This window comes from Zeus faber (genome assembly GCF_960531495.2).
Source record: "Zeus faber genome assembly, chromosome: 3".
Classification (NCBI taxonomy): domain Eukaryota; kingdom Metazoa; phylum Chordata; class Actinopteri; order Zeiformes; family Zeidae; genus Zeus; species Zeus faber.
This window is the reverse complement of record NC_137190.1, coordinates 18,202,206-18,221,101: the sequence shown is the minus strand read 5'-3', so window position 1 is coordinate 18,221,101 and position 18,896 is coordinate 18,202,206. Positions and strand designations below refer to the sequence as shown.

General features: G+C 42.6%; 2 protein-coding genes across 2 annotated transcripts in view; both read left to right on the top strand.

The window, feature by feature from the left end:
- LOC307227665 (heterogeneous nuclear ribonucleoprotein C-like) overlaps positions 1–12,196 on the top strand; it is a 42,589-nt gene extending 30,393 nt beyond the window's left edge. The window contains exons 3-7 of the mRNA XM_079997056.1: positions 1,617–1,667; positions 6,578–6,747; positions 7,496–7,609; positions 9,834–9,991; positions 10,525–12,196. Coding sequence (XP_079853182.1) covers positions 1,617–1,667; positions 6,578–6,747; positions 7,496–7,609; positions 9,834–9,991; positions 10,525–10,563 — 532 coding nt within the window. The 3' untranslated portion in view covers positions 10,564–12,196. The remainder of the gene's footprint in view (positions 1–1,616; positions 1,668–6,577; positions 6,748–7,495; positions 7,610–9,833; positions 9,992–10,524) is intronic.
- A 2,238-nt stretch (positions 12,197–14,434) lies between these two features.
- uraha (urate (5-hydroxyiso-) hydrolase a) lies at positions 14,435–17,552 on the top strand. Its single transcript, XM_079997061.1, has 4 exons — positions 14,435–14,613; positions 16,446–16,585; positions 16,740–16,875; positions 16,986–17,552. Exons 1-4 carry the CDS (start codon positions 14,560–14,562, stop codon positions 17,073–17,075), a joined length of 420 nt encoding a protein of 139 aa, XP_079853187.1. The 5' UTR covers positions 14,435–14,559; the 3' UTR covers positions 17,076–17,552.
- Positions 17,553–18,896: the final 1,344 nt, after the last annotated feature.

The following is an 18,896-nucleotide window of genomic DNA, read 5'->3' as shown; positions in this document are numbered from 1 at the left end:
TGGGACCAACACAGATGATGTTATGCATTGCCAAGTCCATCTGCCTTTCATAGTGACAGCGTGTCTGCTTGTGTCAGTCGACATAAACTGCACATTTTACGCCTAATTGTCATTCATAACTTAATTCTGAAACGTGCAAAATGGAGGGACTACGTGCCTCATGAATCCTACAGTGTTATTTCATAGGTTATTTTCTCATCAACAAAAATATGTTTTGAGGTGTCAGTATCCAAGAGATTTTGATTGTGTTTGCATTTCTTTGCAGCAAAAACATGATGCAAAAGTATCTTTAGTTGCGAAAGAAGAGTCTGATTCTAACGGAGGGATCATCCAACTCACCTACTGAGATAGAGATATCACGAGCCGAGAACCGTGTGGAACTTTGTTTTCACAGCACGTGAGGAGAGGTCTTGGGAAAGCGACATTTCTTGTATGTCTTATGCCTTCAACCGTCATGGTGTGTCAGCATGCGTCGCTATTATAATTAAAAAATAGAGTCCAGGGGGAATGAGGAAAAATAATGGCGAGAGAATGAGTCAGACAGAAAGAGAGGGTGAGGAGGGAAAAAAAGTGCAAGATTGAAGGTGAGCAACAGAGGAGGGATTATCGCCCGCTCTGCAGGGATTAGGGAGAACCTCTGAGGTCTGACGCCACAAAACGCCGTCTCATTATGCCCTGGCTTAGTGTCACTCTACCCGGCTGATTTTCCCAGGTCGACTCCCGTCAGGGTCACATCGGCAGGCGTACTGTACAGAGCATACAGAGCATTGTCAGATCAACACCTCTCACTCAGCAGCAGAATATTATTGTTTGTACTGTTGGGGGAATATCATTTGTTAAAAGTTCTCTTATTGTGGAGGTGAAACTAATCGTTATTGGGGGAAGTCAAAATCACTGTGTTGGTTTGATTTATTTTATTATTATGATTTTCTTTAATTATATATATATATATATATAATATGATTATTTTTGATTTAATATACTAGTATTATTGATGTGTACAACTTTGCCTTATTATATATTATGTGTAAAATTATTAGGTATTCTATTTGGCCAACTTTTCAATAGATTCCTTGCCTTCACAGCGAATTAAATCATAGGATGGCTGTGTTTACCATCTCTAAATGTATTTCCATTTACAGACCTGTAATTACTGTCATAAAATGACTCTCAGTCCCAGTAAAATGAAACGCAGAGTGCTATTAGCAATACTAAACTGTATTTGAACTACAGGTATTTACACAAAAACATCTTATATACATTTTATATTCATGATATGATATATAATAATGACTGACTTGAAAATATGAAGAGAACTTGTGTCTTTAAATCCTCGCTGGTAGAACACCTTTTTTCTTCGTATTAATGTTTCACACATAGGCCAAACATCTTTGCAGTTAAGCAGACTGTGTGTGTGTGTGTGTGTGTGTGTGTGTGTGTGTGTGTGTGTGTGTGTGTGTGTGTGTGTGTGTGTGTGTGTGTGTGTGTGTGTGTGTGTGTGTGTGTGTGTGTGTGTGTGTGTGTGTGTGTGTGTGAGGTTCTTAATTAACCTTCTATTAGCTGCCGTTAAGTGACAACGCCTCCAAACCACCTCTGTCTCTTCTCCCTCCCTGCAGATCTGAGTTTGACCTGGACTACGACAGCTATCAGGAGGACTACTATGACAGGTACTGTCAGGCAGCCATGCATCACGGCTCACACACCTTATTGCTTGTCTCTGTCAGAGTACACCAAAGGAAGAGGCTAAGATGCATTCTTCATTTCTGTCAAATCCTGTGATCCCCGCCTTTCCTCCCCCTTACTGACTGTCACAGAGCTGTCAGTCACGCTGCCTTTCGCTTAAAGCCATGGCGGTTACAGTCCACACACATTCACACAAAAACACAGAAGATAGGTCTGTACACACATTTTGCATGCAAATAGTATGTTCTGTATATGTGTAGATTATACACAGTATATGTTTATCCACAGGTATACACAGTATATGTACAGATTTGTACTATATATATATATATGTGTGTGTGTGTGTGTGTGTGTGTGTGTGTGTGTGTGTGTGTGTGTGTGTCTAAAAAATTATTTATGTATAATATGATTATTTTCATATACTAGTATTATTGATGTATACAATTTTGCCTTATTATTATATATTATGTGTATTATATAAAATTATTAGATATTATATTTGGCCAACTATATAATAGATTCCTCGCCTTCACAGCAAATTAAATCATAGGATGGCTGTGTTTACCATCTCTAAATGTATTTCCATTAACAGACCTGTAATTACTGTCATAAATGACTCTCAGTCCCAGTCAAATGAAACGCAAACTAGCTACGTTTTAGGTTTATTGTACGTCACACAATCGCTGCTGTAATTTCCCATCTATCTGTCTGTCTGTCTGTCTGTCTGTCTTGCAAACACATTCATACATGTACAGACACAGATGGAGAGACCCCTTCCAGGATTTGCAGTGTGTGTGTGTGTGTGTGTGTGTGTGTGTGTGTGTGTGTGTGTGTGTGTGTGTGTGTGTGTGTGTGTGTGTGTGTGTGTGTGTGTGTGTGTGTGTGTGTGTGTGTGTGTGTGTGTGTGTGAGCCTCTTTGACTATCCAAGCCTCTCTTACCTAGGCTGTCTCCAATAATTAGGAGTCAGCTCAACCTTACGACACTTGGACCACAAGCTTACGGGATATCCACCCCAGTGCTGCAGTTGGTTTCCTCGGATTAAAAACCGACATTGGCAGCAATGCAAAAGAAAATAAAAAATCATTGCCCACAGACACACACACACACACACACACACACACACATACACACACACACACACACATACACATACACATACCAGGGATACACACATCAATCCATTGCCCCCCTCATCTGTGCACTCACACATATGAGCTTGGTTGCTGTGGTTTTACACTGTTATCTTTCCCTTGCTTTTTTGTTTGTTTGTTTCCTTGGCACTGCATTTTTCCTTCTTTGCTCAGGGGAAAACACTTGCCAGTGATTTTCAATTTGCCTTTAACACAACTCTTGATTATGACCCTAGCTCCACTGTCAGCGTTGTGTGCGTGCGTGCGCTTGGTGCGCGTGTTTGCCAATGCACTCGCATTTGTGCACAAGACGGCGGCGGCGAGGAAGTGTGTGTTTAGGTCTGCTCTACTTTTGTGTGAACACGGGGAAGAGCAGCTCATGCAGAAACAAAGCTTTTTTTTTTTTTCATGTGCGGTCTAATCCATTTAGACAAACATTTCCTCTCCCCCATCTCTACCTCTCCTCCATATCCTTCTGTCCCTCCCTATCTCTCTTTCATACACACACACACACACACACACACACACACACACACACACACACACACACACACACACTTTTCTAATCCTTTTGTGGGGTTTCATTGTCTGAGCCCGAGCCTCCATTCACCAAGACGACACTTCAAAGCCGCTGTAGCAATGCGCTGCCTATCGGCCGCAACAAATGTCTCTGAAGGACTTTAACTCCTTTAGCTCGTCGGCCTCACCGTGTCTCTCCGCGCAGACAATACTCAAAGCCTCTAATCTCGCACATTTATGGTCACCTAATGCGCGTAATCCTTATATCAAATTGCTGTGTATGTGTGATACAGTACACTGTGTGTGTGTGTGTGTGTGTGTGTGTGTGTGTGTGTGTGTGTGTGTGTGTGTGTGTGTGTGTGTGTGTGTGTGTGTGTGTGTGTGTGTGTGTGTGTGTGTGTGTGTGTGGGTGGCAACATGAGGATGGAATTGCACACATCTCTTTGTCGGGTATGGAGGCATAATACAACTGAGAGCAGCATAGCATAATAGAGGAAAGCAGTGGAAACATTTCAGCCTCATGAAAGTGTCACAGCGGTTACCAGCTCAATGCCTAAATCCATCTCCAAGGCCGAGTAAGCGCCACTTCATTCGCACCGTTGTTGGCTTGTGTTTTTTTTTTTTTTTTTTTTTTTTTCTTCTTTTTTCTTTCCTCCTCCTCCGCCTAAAGTTCTCACGCCAGATTTGAGGAGAGCGCTCAGGTCCTGTCCACACGTATACGGTTCTCAGCGTCTTGGCCTCCCGCGCTCACGTAAACAACGTGGTTTTTGGGTCACCGAAAACGAAGCTTATTGAAAACGGGGGTGGGGGTCAGTGTGGACAGGTAAAAGGGAGCTTCTTAAAAAAAAAGGCTGACGTCGTGACCTCAACGTTCGCTTCTGCGCGTGCGTCGGGGAACCCACGAGCGATGGCCGAGGGTGTCGCTGTTGAAAGTTTGAAGGTCTCCCCAGCTTTAGGAGGTGCGCCCATGCGGTATTGTCTATGAATATTATGATTGCGGCGCTAGAGAAGAAGCTCAATAGGTGTGCTCCTAATGTTCTTCTGTGGTGTTTAACATCAAGTTTTATTTGATATTATCGCAGCCCCTACTGGCCTGGAATTCTTATGCGAGCGTTTGAAATTGTTTTTTTGTTTGTTTTTCCGAGATTTTTTTTTTGTTTTTCCACGGGGGGCGTTTTCATAGAGGTGTGGACAGGACCTTAGGTTCTCAAATGTAAAGCGCTGGATTTAGATACGGTGGTGAATTGAGTCGATTCTATTTAGGTGGTTCTACATTAGCAATGCTGCTGAGTGGGGTGTGTTCCAGCGTGCAGGCTGTGACACGGGGGAAGGCCGTGTATGGGATGCCAGCGTAGGGATGAGAGATGTATTCGTCTGGACAGTACCTGTTGGTACTAACGATGTACCGTTTGTTGACATGGGTCAGCCAGACACGACAGCTGAGTTATTCTGGTGAAGCCTCTGAACACATTGCAGTGTACAGTATACGTTGCATTATAGTAATCAGTTCAAAACATCAGGGCGTATCCACCGGCCCGATCTGCAGCTGACATTGAATCTGCGACGACGCTCGGCTCCGTTCTGCGAGCCACGGGGCGCTTGGCGGCGCGGGAAGAACCCTGCCGCCTGGAGCCTTGATGCTCAACGTAATTGAATGCTTCTTCCTATTTGGTACAGTGGTAATTACACTCCAAATATGAGAACATCGCAAACGCTGACTCTCTTATGTTCTATTCATTTCCGTAATGTGGTTTTTCTTTCACCAATAAGTAAAACAAATCCAGCAAGCCCTTGTCAAGCCATCTGCAGGCTTGTTATGTCTGAAAGTGGTTGGAGAAAAAGCAATGCATTGCAAAAGGATGCAAACCTTTGATTTAAATGTTTATTTTTCTGTTAATAAAACTAAATTAAATTAAAACTAAATTAATAGAACTATAATGTCATCTAATAATAATGTCTATATGATATTAGAATTACATAGTTATATTGTTATTACATCATATAATAATATTACTAGCTATATAATTAAGATAAATCACAATAATATGCAATTTTATTATTGACTATATTACTATACAAAGAAAAGTACGAATTTGAGTTTTCATATAGCGCAGTTCAAAATAAAAATGATGTAAAGCAACAAAGCATATTTTTTTACAGTATTAATAGACCTTCTACCCTGCAGATTTTTCTCGTCTAGTTCCTCTTGCCCCGTCTCTAAACCTCTCCAGCTGATCCTGCCTCTCTTTCCCCACAGTTACACGCACGCACACACACAAACACACGAGTGCACAGAAAACAATACAGGAACAAAGGTGCTCCATTGTCACCAAATGACTATAGTGAACACCCCACACACACACACACACACACATATTATATTGTCATGGCTGTGACCACTTTAGAGTATGAGTGTGTCACCAGCACTGTGACCCGTCTGGTGCTTTGATTGGCTCTGACAGAACCAATTACATTGTGTGGCAGAACAGGGTCCGCTGGGAGGGGGCGTGGCAGTCACATGGGACAGCAACAGATAAGAGGGGGGGGGGTTGATTGGTGATTGACACTTGGTTTTCTGGAACAATGTGAACAGAAAAAAAGTCACATGAAATCTGGTCTTTTCAGACCCTCTCATTAGAACAGTCCTATTGGAATTGATCAGACTTTCACATCACTTCCTGCTGAATTTGGTCATATTTCCGCACCGGCGGGGCCGCTGAAGTAAAGATCCATCAATACTTTACAGCTGCATAAGCGTCTAAAGTTAAAACCCTGGCTCTTTGTCGCCTTCTCGCGCTTACCTCCATGAGCTGATGGATTTCCCACTAACTTCCAGATTAAAGCGGAAGCTGTAACTTCAGTTCCCCTTGTGTTTTTTTTAATTTACTCACGTTTTAGGGTAATGTGCGTGACAGGCGTGTGCCATCTTTTGTTATGGTCATTTCAGCAGAGCCATCGATTCCCAGTGGAATTAGGTTTGGGCCTCATTAAAACATGAACCTAAACAGTCAAACAAAAAAAGGTGGGGGGATCTGAGCAATAACTCAGAAATGAGCGCTAAGGCCTGCCAAAATGTTACTGAATTCTCTTCTCGGGTCCTCTTTGTCCTTTACTTCCTGTCCTTGGTTGTTTTGCGTTGTGCTCTGTATAGTTAGTGTTCAGTCGCTATCTTTTTTTTTAAAATTTCTCTGTGTGTGTGTGTGTGTGTGTGTGTGTGTGTGTGTGTGTGTGTTGCGTTTTCCAGGGTGTACGACTACCAGCGTGTCCCCGCCTCGCTGCCTCCTCTGTCCCAGGGGCCCAGCCTGGCCAAGCGGTCTCGCTCCTCCTCACACTCCTCCGGACACAGACGCAGCCGGGACAGAAGTCACTCCAAGAAAGCCAGACCCTATTCCACCGCTTCCACCCCGACCAAACGTTAGTAGCGCCCGCCAGATTCCCCTCGAGGGGATTGCTCGGATGGGGTCGAGGATTCACGGTTACGCTGAACTACATGTATTTCGGTTCCTGGGGTTGTTTCGGCGCTAAAAACATCCACTAAACACCTTAAACATCACAACAACGGAGATTAGAGACCGTTTTAATTTTCCCTGTGAGTGAAGAGGTCACACTCATGTTTATCCAATTATCCTGCCTCCTCTGCAAGCTCAAAGTAACGCTTCGTGCCTTTTCACCTCTTCCTTTCAATAGCTTGAATCGAATACAGTTTAGAATCGGATCGTACTCCAAAAATGTAATCTTTTGAAATGTTTTCCCACCTGTTTTATATCATCGGCTCCCTGAATCAACAGGAGGCGGGGCTAGCTGTGGGAATATGACCATCGATGCTTCCAGTCGAACACTTGAGTCATCTCTATCAGATACACTTAAACGTTGCTATTCAAAAATATATTAGCTCAGATCAGTGCCACTGCAAACCCTCCAGAACTTAAAACGAGGAAATATAGGGTTCACGCAAATGAAGAACGAGAAAATTCATACTCGAACCCTAGAAAGGATGTCCAAACCCAGTGGGTCGCGCCAAGTTTGGACAGACAGACTAAAGCTTTTCTCCTGTTTGACTTTCCATGTTTTTTGTCTTTGAAATAGTTTTCCTCTCTCTCGCTCTCTCTCTCTCTACCTCTCTATCGAAATCCTACTCTCTGTCTCGTCTCTGCCCCTTTAGTGCGAATGGAGGAGCTGCAGGTGATTAAGAGGGAGCTGACTCTCATAAAGACACAGATTGATGGGCTGCTGGAATGCCTGGACAAGATGGACACACGGAAAATCAACCACAAAGGTGCGGTGCCCCCGTCCACCCGAAAGACCAAAGGAAGCAGAATGTGAAATAGATAAATCATCTATTACCCACTGAGTGATGTCCTGGACAGGCCTACATCTGCCTGATAAGCCCCATCAGTCACAATAGCAATCAAAATGGCTGAGGTTAATCTATCCTGGAGGGGAATGTGCAATGTGCAATGCACTGCAGCGGGGGTTTCAAATGCCAAGAACCAATTTGTCAAAATTTTCCTGACAAATCAATTATTTTGCTCGAGTCATTCTTTTCTCTCTCTCTCTCTCTCTCTCTCTCTCTCTCTCTCTCTCTCTCTCTCTCTCTCTCTCTCTCTCTCTCTCTCTCTCTCTCTCTCTCTCTCTCTCTCTCTCTCTCTCTCTCTCTCTCTCTCTCTCTCTCTCTCTCTCTCTCAAAGAGTCAAACTGCTGATGGGGGTCAATGGGGCTGATTTGTCCACATAGGTTGTCAGTGTGAAACATGCTGAATGGTTCGAAGTCACTGGTTTACAGAAAATTAGCTTTTGGGGAACCCCCCCCCCCCCCCCCCCAAGAAAAAAAAAAGAAAAGAGAAAAGGCTTGAATCAGACCTTTGATGGTTTGGTAAGATGAAGAAAGACATTCCATTGTTGTACATGGAGGAAGCGCCGCTTCTGCCCCCATGTGGTCACTCTGAGCATAGCAACGGCAGGAGTCCAAGAGTGGAAGACAGAAAAAAAGATGAATCTGCTTTTGTAATCAAATTGATCACAATTGAAAAGACAACGTGCTGTTAAGCCATCTGTCCAATCCATCTTGACACCATTTAGTATAATTCTTATGTACTCATAATTAAAGGCGCAGTTTGTACAATTTAGTGGCATCTAGCTGTGAGGTTGCAGGTCACAACCAACTGAATTCTCCACCCCATGGTGGTGCAACACGGTGGTCTCCGTGGAAGAGACAGTGGCTGCGAAAACTCACAAGGAAACGTGAAAGGCCCCCTCTCTAGGGCCAGTGTTTGTCCGTTCTGGGCTAATGTAGAAGAAAACATGGCGGTGCAACATGGCGGCCTCCGTGTAGCGTACCCGCTCCCTATGTAGATATAAAACGAAAACACAATAATTCTAATTTTTCCTGGGATTTTACACTAATTAAAACACACTTATGAATATTGTTTTTATTTCTGCCGTGTCTGTTCCGTAAATTCTACACACTGCAGCTTAAAGAGAACAATATTGTTTGTTTATTAAATTGAAAACCACTTAATGTGTTAGAAGTTGTACTTAAAATATGCTAAAAAAACAAAAAAAATAAATAAATGTAATCTATTTTGGGTTCCTTTTGTCTACTAAAACCACTTACCATTTATGCTCAACTACTGCGTAAGTGAGATTAATGTTTCAATATGCTTTTTTACAAGAATACTTATACACTCTACATTAGTATGGTCAAGCTGTGCTTTAAATATTATTGTGTCCCATGTTTTGTTAGCGGTCATGAGAGAAGCCAGTGTAGGAGGTAGTAAAGGTATTTTATATACACGCATACATTGAATACAAATACCTGGGAGTGTTTTTATTTTTTTTGTTGTTTTGTTTTGGGTATTTTTATGTTCAAGTGGACGGCCCGAAATTTAAAAACAGGAGAGAGGAGGAAAGGGGGGTTCATAAGACGGACATGCTGGAAGGGAGTCAATCTGTCATTTATTTTCTTTCCCCATCGTCACCAATAGTTCACTGTACCGCGGAAACGTCAATAAACAAAACTATGATATTGCTTAATATTTGTGAAGGGGGGGGGGGGCAAAGTATGACATTGTATTTACAGTAGCTGCAATTTTGGGGGAATATGTAAAGTGATATCCTTACATATTACGGTAAAATGATCACACTTCAATGAGTAATGACTCGGATGATTGATGCGAGGTGTCGGGTGTGCGGAGGAGAACACACTGGGAGGTTGTGACAAACATGGGATGAATTTTATTACGACAAAAAAAGTTATTAGTATTAGTACATTAAAGTAAATGAGAAGGTTTATTAACATGTAGTTCACTAATGCATCTGGGAAAATCAAGTGTGTGTGTGTGTGTGTGTGTGTGTGTGTGTGTGTGTGTGTGTGTGTGTGTGTGTGTGTGTGTGTGTGTGTGTGTGTGTGTGTGTGTGTGTGTGTGTGTGTGTGTGCGCCACTGGTGGTGGAATTTAATATATATTTATATACTGATAGAAGTGTGTGTCCTCGTTCCGCAGGCTCTCCACTGAGGGAGGACAGTCCCGCCGGCTCAGTGGACGCTCTGTCCTCCAGCCCAGAGCAGTCCCTGCCCCCCCTGTCCCCCCCCAGCGTCCGCCACAGAGTCCGGAGAGAGACCCCCGAGCTGGGGGAGGCCACCGATGACGACTACCACTCGGTAAATTCAACTGCATCCAAAAAAAATTTTTAATTTGTTTCTGCACGTTCTTGAAAATATTAGATTATATGACTGAAATATTTTGTCTTCTCAAATTGTGACATGGCAGAGGTGTGATTTTAAATGAATCATCTTTATTTCGCAGTACCCCAAATTATTTTTTTATTGTTATTTTTTTAAATATAAAAAATATACAGTTTATAGGTTACAAATGAAAGCAATTTTCAGGTTGATCCAATGTCTCCAATCAGATGTTTTTTCAGTGCAGTTCCTTCTAAAACTCCCTATGAAATATTTATTTTTTGATTTTTTTTCAGGCTTGTATACAAGCTGTACGTGGGATAATTGGTGATTATCATAATTACAAATATAGTGGAAACTGGGAAAAACCTTTCCCCAAAAAATGCAACCAACGTGAATACAATGTGTGTCTCTGTTTTAAAGCAACCAGCGTGAGCGCTCTGACTGGTGAATCCAATTCCTTTGCGGCAGGAGTCGCTCTACATAATAAAATGTGTCCCTGTGCCTCGCAGATAAGCAACCACAGCTCCGACCTGGAGGAAGAAGTGTGAGAGTGGAATGGAGGACAGCATGGATGGAGTGCCAAACAGGGAGGAAGAGAGGAGCCGTCGTCGTGTCAGACCTCCAGGGTGCAGATTCCATCACACCCAGCTTAAAACCCAGCTCACTTTTTATAGACGGCTGTCAAAGTAAAATCGAAACTTTAACATTTTCATTTAGTCGACGCAGGGAGTTCCTCCTCAGTTCTCGTCCTCCCCTTTCCTCTCCTTCTGTAACCAGTTCAAGTAAAAAAAAAAAAAAAGACGCATTTCCCACCTCAGTTGGTCTCCTGAATATCCACTTATCATTCACAATAAGCCAGATTAAAAAAAAATTATAATGATAAAATAATAATCAAAATAAAAAAAGGGGGGGGAAATTCTGTTTGGTTATCATGACGTTATTGAAGTCCTAATCTATTACGAGTGAACTCTCATTTAAACAAAGTACTAAATATTAATCGCATTGTTTAACCGTTTAACCAGAGAAATTGCTTCTTAAAGCAGTGGATATATAATTGTGTTTATTTTAAATGATTCAAACAGATCACTTAAAATGCTACTTTTCTTCAAATAAGACCATCGACCTGCATATTATGCTGCTTATATTTTGTAAATGCTCTGAATGGAAGGTGCGTATGTGGAGTTCATACGACACCAAAATCTTTACGGACCCATCAGTGCGACTATTGCTAGAAACACAACTTATATGAACAAATTTGAGATTTGGTCGATGGATGTCCTAAATATAGAGCAGGAAAAAGGACCATCCCACCGTTTTCCTCCCTTCTTGCTTTTCATCTCCTCCTCTGGGTTTTTTAGAAGTTCTGTTCTTTCCTCGTCTGCTCTGCTATGTTTGGCACTTTAGGAGGTGGAAAGGCAGATGTGTAATATTGTCTATTACTGTAAACTTTCCTGTCATTTCTTTAACCGTCTGTATAATTCTTGCAGTTTGCTTTCGGATTATTATTATTTTTTTTCTCTCTCTCCATTTTGTTATTCTGCGAAAGGCAAATCATGCTTTATTCTAAATATTATTGTGTCCCATGTTTTGTTAGCGGTCATGAGAGAAGCCAGTGTAGGAGGTAGTAAAGGTATTTTATATACACGCATACATTGAATACAAATACCTGGGAGTGGGGTTTTTTTTGTTGTTGTTGTTTTGGGTTTTTTTATGTGCAAGTGGACGGCCCGAAAATTTAAAAACAGGAGAGGGGAGGAAAGGGGGGTTCATAAGACGGACATGCTTCAAGGGAGTCAATCTGTCGTTTATTTTCTTTCCCCATCGTCACCAATAGTTCACTGTACCGCGGAAACGTCAATAAACAAAACTATGATATTGCTTAATATTTGTGAAGGGGGGGGGGGCAAAGTATGACATTGTATTTACAGTAGCTGTAATTTTGGGGAGATATGTAAAGTGATATCCTTACATATCACGGTAAAATGATCACACTTCAATGAGTAATGACTCGGATGATTGATGCGAGGTGTGCGGAGGAGAACACACTGGGAGGTTGTGACAAACATGGGATGAATTTTATTACGACAAAAAAAAGTGAATATTGTGAGCACAAGGACAGAATGATCATTACATATTTGCAACTGTATTGTTATTAAGGAGAATAAACTGTATAACCAATTTACACAACATCTCATTTCTTTCGCAAACACGAGGGAACAAACCTGCACGTTTGTCTAAGCGGGAAAGAATCACGAAACGACTCAGGCCCGCGTCGCCAGCGACGTTCAGCGGCTGAAAGACGAGCAACAGGGAGGACACGCCTTTATTTCTATTAACGGTGGAACCGGCCAGCTGAGGCACGCCGAGGGAATGCGGAAGTCGTCGGATTGTTCGGCAGAAACATGTTTCCTCCTGGGTGAATTCTGGAATTAATATTGCGATTATATTTTACAATTCACACGACTAGGAGTGGGGGGAAAAAAAAAAAAAAAAAAGACATCCGCTGTCCTCCCTCTCATTCACGCCCATGTAATTCGGTTTCGCCCCCACTTGACCTTCATTCCTCTTCTCTCCAGTGCACACACAGCTCCACCCGTACCTCCACCTCCCCAGGCCCTGCTCAACCTGCTCCCCAATCTCACCGCAGATCACAATGTCACCTGCGAACATCAGGTGGAGACAGCGGAAGATAAAACCCGGAAATGAGTCGGCATTTTGGCACTTCCGGTTCCCTCGTCCCGAAGTCAATGGGTTTTTGAGTGGGTTTTGGTTCGAGGCCTGAAATAAGGTCCGTGGTTAACACCAGCTACGCCACCAAGAGATTTTCACGTTTTGTTCTACATTAAAAAAAAAAAAAAAGAACGTCGGAATTTTTAAGCTTTTTACGTGTCTTCAAAAAAAGGCACTCGCTAACAAGCGGCTAAATGAAACTAGGGAGGTTGTGGGAGACATTTAACGTCGCCGCGCCGAACACGGAAAGTCGTCTGATCGCTCGTCTGCCTTTACCGCCTCTAGTTGTGCTTGTACTCGCGCTCTTGCAAACTATTCGAGCTCAAAACTTTCCAGGCTTTTGTGGAGGGCGTAAGCGCCCGAAATCAAATTCCGAGTTGGAAGCGGAGTTGGAATAGGAGCCTTTCTGCGTGGAGTTTGCATGTTCTCCCCGTGCTCACATGGGGGGGTTTCCTCCACCTCACGTCAGTAAGGACCCCCCTCAAAAAACATGCACCCATCGTCGTCTGACCAGCGATGGACACTCATCACCAGGTCCCCGGGCGCGTCCACGTATGCTGCCCACTGCTCCTGGCTGTGGCCCCGGAGGAAGGACAAGCCAGGATGGGTCAAATGCAGAGGAACCATTTCACCGGCCACCATCTAAAGCATGTGCGTGTGTGTGTGTGTGCAAGCATGTGTTGTTGTGTGGTGTGTTGCGTGACAAATAACAATAAAGACTGTTTAAAAAAAAAAAAAAAAGAAATCTTGGCGGTGGTGACGTTGACCGCGTCGCCTATTACGTCCGGTGGTTGCGTTCAGGCTTCAAAAGAAAATTCATAAAAGCGGTGTTGATTTGTGACGACTATCTTGCTGACCAAAAATGTGCACGGACGATACATTTGCGTTTGCCACGGAGCTTATTCTCCGAAAATAATTCCAAAAAATCCGACGGAGAAAGGAGTTGTCCCACGGCACCCCATCCCTGCTTCGTTGGATGCACTTCAACTCGGGACGATTCAACTTCCGAAATTAAAGCGCAGTCTCTGATGGGCGGAGCTCGCTGTTACCGCGGGAATGTTTACCGCGCACGTCGACTTAAAAACTATAAGTGCAGCACACACGCAGCAGCAACTACGATGTATTTACAATGTATTAAGAATGTCAACACTATAACGACGGCAAAGGTTTAATTCGAGAAGCGCGTTAAACTATCGTCAGGTTGGAAAGGTATCATTCGCAATGGATTATGGGATTCGATCTTCAAATAATTATGTGGGGTTTTTTTTTTTGTTTTTGTTTTTACTTTTTCCAATGTTTTGCTCCGAATCAAATGTTAGATGGTCACGATTCATCTGGTAGTCGTCTGTCTTGATCCAAGGCTTAAACCTCTTTACGCCGATGGAGTGAACCTAACGACGCTGCAGTTCCGTCCGATTGAGTTGTGAACGCTGCAGCGAGCAGCCGATTCACAGCGCATTCAAATCCCTCCCAATGTTTTTTTATTTTATTTTATTTTTTTTATTTTTTTGTACACGCAGACCACCTAAAGCCACGTCTAGATCGGTACTCATAGTAGTCATGGGAGCCGTTCGAAGAAGTGGGCGGTCACCGTCGAGGAGCGATGCCCCTGTGGCCTCGGGCGGTCTTGCACAACCCGGTGTTTGCAGAGCAGACCCACGTTCAGCGCACGGGCGGTGACACGCGAAACAACAGCTCTAGCGGGAGCTAAAAGCTCTCGGGGCCACGGTGTTCAGAGCCCGACGCCCGTGAAACGAGGCCATTCAACGCAGGGAAGTCCGCTGACCTCGTTCGGATTTGGCCCATTTGTGCACATGAGCGCGCACAGGCTGCAGCGCGTACAGAACCACGTTTTGGCTTCAAATACGGTGAGCGGGTTTCAAGTGCAAGTACTGTTCATTTGAACAGACGTGTCGGGTAACCGTCCAACACACACTCACACACACACACAGACATACACACACACACACACACGCACCATTGCCCGGTGGTGTGCGTGGACAGTGGTTTGCATAAAGCAGGGACTGCGTGCAGTGTAAACAAATGAAAGTAACGCGTAAACCAGTGAGACCAGCCCCGAACCGCTCCCTGCAAACATGGTCTCACCAAACTTTGACAAGTTTCGTTGTTTTTTTTGTTGCCAAATATGGGAACAGTTGGAGACAAGGTATAGTTGTTTGATATCACTGTAACCTTAAAAAAAGTAGTTAATTTTCTTTTTTAGAAACTGTTGATGTAATAGAGTGCCTCTAGTCGGTATATATATATATATATATATATATATATATATATATATATATATATATATATATATATATATATATATACACACACACACACTTATAGATGTCAATGCTTTTTTCCTTCATAGATTTTTTTTTTTCATTGTGCTCAAATCTGTTGAGAATCATAGAAAAAAAACTCTTTCATTCAGTAATATGGTGCACGTTTGCTGAAAGTTTCAATGCCTGTGTGGATGTAATTTTATTGATCTAGCGTTCATATGCAGTATTTCAATAAATAAGCAACATATATCTAAATGCAGTCACTACAGCCAAACAATGTGATGTGCAAACGACATTACCAGTCATTAGTTATTCATCTCAGGAAGCTAGCCAATGCAAAAGAAAAACCTTGAATTACCTTTTCTTTTATGTTGCTTGACCTCTAATTCTACAAACGAGTGGGGGTTTCCTTTCGAAAGGACGAAATGAATGAATTTGTGTCAGAATGATATAAAACCTACTGTACCTTGAAATGCATCCACTCAGCTGTATTGCATTCCACCTGGTTAAGCTTTGAGCAAGTGCAGGAACATCACAGGTTTCAATTCCTCCCGATGCTGCTGTAGTCTTCGCTCTGTTTTAATCCCAACAATGCAAGCAGCAATAGTCCTCAAATCAAATGTGGGCGCCTCTATATGGCAGCCCACTGCTCCTAGATACGTCAGTTATTAGGATGGGTAAATTTCCCCATCGTGGGACTAATAAAGGTATATTTAAAAAAAAAAAAATACATTTAGGTCCAATGAGTTACAAACTAGATAGCGGGCGGGAATAATAACGTCTGTGCATTACATTTCACATTGTTCCAATGTAATTATTGCTTTTTAATCTGCCATCAATTAATAGTTGCGCGGCGGCGCCACTGGTGTTCAACCAGCCAAAGAGGGCACATGTCACTCCGCTGCTCATCGAGCTCCACTGGTTACCTGTAGCCGCTCGCATCAAGTTCAAGTCTCTTATGCTGGCCTACAGAGTGTTGTTGGGAATGCTCCAGCCTACTTAAATGCTCTTGTAAGAGCACATGTTGCCCCCCGGATGCTGCACTCATCAAATGAGCGTCGCCTGGCTCTGCCGGCCATACAGCCACGGCAATCCAGGCTATTCTCATTTGTAGTTCCACGTTGGTGGAACGAGCTGCCAAAAACGACCAGAGCAGGGACCTCCCTCTCTGTCTTTAAGAAGCACTTGAAGACCCAGCTCTTCAGTGAGCACCTCCTCTCATAACCTACAATTACTTAGCACTGCTTAGCAGTATTTATTTATTGTTACACTAATGTCTCTGTCGCAATGTAGCTTGAATGTTATTCTCTTCGCTTTGGATAAAAGCGTCTGCTAAATGACTAAATGTAAATGTAATATCAATCAATCTATCTAATTTAAGTTTCTTTAATGTTTTTCCGTTTCCTGTGTTGTAGTGTAGAAAAATGTCAGATCCTGGAAGTCCCCTGACCACTCACATCCTAAACACCGCCATGGGAGTCCCTGGGTCGCAGATGACCCTCCAGCTTTTCAAACAAGATTCTTCCACCAGTGGATGGAACATGATCACCACAGGGTAAAAAAAAAACAACAAAAAAAACTCAGAACAAAACCTGGAAACCTGCCAAACACCATGCCGTTACCTGTAACATGCTTTAATAAAAAAGAAATTCTCAGTTCCAGACACTTCCATTCCAGTCACTCAAATGTCCATTAATACACTTACACAGGAAAACTAACAGCGATGGACGTTGCCCGGGACTCATCACCAAGGAGTTGTTCACCTCTGGTATTTACAAACTGCACTTTGACACAGCTCAGTACTGGGGCAGTATGGGAGAGACCAGCTTCTATCCGTACGTTGAGGTAAATAGTACATTTTAGCATTCGTACGTACTGTATTTCAAATATTCACATATCAATCCTGAGCTCAGTTGTTGTAATCAACCTTGATAACTCCTATTTTCCTGTTCCAGATTGCCTTCACCATAAACAATCCTGGTGAAAAGTACCACGTCCCTCTGCTGCTCAGTCGTTACTCCTACAGCACTTACAGAGGGAGCTAGAGCCTCCAGACCGGAGCAGAGAGGAAAATATGACAAAGTAAATTCAGTTCTGGACACATATCTCATTCAACATGAAATATTGTTTTATTTGTTTACCATTTAATCCACTGATTTAATTTCATCTGATTTCATCCTGGATCTGACATTTAAACAAGACATACCATTTGTAGATTTATCAAGACTGTGATCTTATTGTATATCACAATCTGTCCTACCGCACCTTCTCCTTAGCGATTAGGGAAAATATAAAATTATTGAATACAGCTTCTGATAGCACATATCACTGTTATCTAAAAGTGACCTCCTTTCAGTGACCTTTTATTTTATTCAATATTGTGATCACTATTATTTATCACGATCCTTTTTGGGGAACAGAATTACTTTATGGTACATTCCAAGTAAATACAGATACATCAGTAATGTATTTTATAAACTTGAAAATAAATAAAATAAGGTAAGTGGTTTAACTGACTTGAATTCTAGAGGATATAAAATGAAATTAATTGTGTGTAGTGTGCTACACAATTTTTTATTGTCATTGTTATAAATCTTTAAGGCCTCTGGAAGAAAAACACTAAAAGAATGATATATTTAGACACATACATAATAAATACATGCTCCTTGTATTGTGTAATTGCTTATGGTTATTGTTACCAGTAATGTAATTCAGGAGGTTTGTATACATTGATATCTCTGGGTTTAATATGCTGCACTTTGTTTAATCAAATTGTCTTCTGGTAATACTTTAACAATTTTTTTCCCAAACAAAGGTTAATAATTGTAAAAATAATACCTGTCGCTTTGTAACTTTGTATGGTCAAGAGTTTGTGTCTTATATTCCTTTAGTTGAATTCCAATCGCGACTATAGTATCTGTGTGTCACTAGACTGCATTGCTATCACGTGATCTGTGTACTTCTTCAACTTACGCAGGCGTGCGATATGTGGCGCCATCTTGGTGAGGTTGCGATCGTTGATTACAAACTCCATCCACAATAATGAACTGCCTGTCTGGATGAAACTCAAACAACGCCATGTTGGAACTGCCCCGAATACAAATCTTACTCAGATACTCTGAGTGCGGCAGATCCATGACATTTATAGACTACTCACATCAGTTTTTCATTAACAAAAAGGTTGGACCCCTAAATATAGCTGCAGGCAGCAATACACAGGGTCCAGATTAGTCATGTTAGGTAGGTATTACAGTTTTCCAAGTTTCCGTAATGCCGGGATCAGTCAACACAAATTCAGCCCGATTTTGAACCGATTTTGTCGTGGCCGAAAAATTTCCAACGTCTGGCCTGGATACGAACATCGGGAAGGTGTCTTTTACTCGGTGGAGTGTGACATAATCAGTGACGACCCTGACAAAAGGTCAAGCATGTCCGATTTTTTTGTATTTTACTGCCTAGAACACGTTCCTTGATTTTGACCAATAGGCTGACAGAGGGCTCTCTGGTGCACATACCTCTTTGTAAACATGGCGAAGAGAAGCGGAGGGAACCGAGTCCCGTCTTGTAGGCGCGGGGAGACGGTGAGGCGGAAACCAAAACACTTTCCGATTGTACGTCAGATCTACGCGAGGTCTGGGCCACAATCGCTTTTTCTTTTCGGAACACAAGACCGCCAGCATCGCACGTAGCGTTTCTGCAGCCATGTTTGTGTGTTGACAGTTTCTTGACCCTCCTCCCCGACGACCCATGAGCTCGCGCAACGATGATCGGTTGGGGTCATACATGTTGTGTTGTCAGTCCTCTGACCAAGACATGGAGAGAGCTATGGCACTATGATCGCCTAATCTGACGTGGTGACCATTGTG

Bases quoted from the DNA above. Each gene is read 5' to 3' on its own strand.
- uraha (XM_079997061.1), top strand. From the start codon at position 14,560: ATGAGCGCGCACAGGCTGCAGCGCGTACAGAACCACGTTTTGGCTTCA. The intron at 16,586-16,739 runs GTAAAAAAAAAA...ACACTTACACAG, and splicing joins TGGAACATGATCACCACAGG to GAAAACTAACAGCGATGGAC. The intron at 16,876-16,985 runs GTAAATAGTACA...TTCCTGTTCCAG, and splicing joins GCTTCTATCCGTACGTTGAG to ATTGCCTTCACCATAAACAA.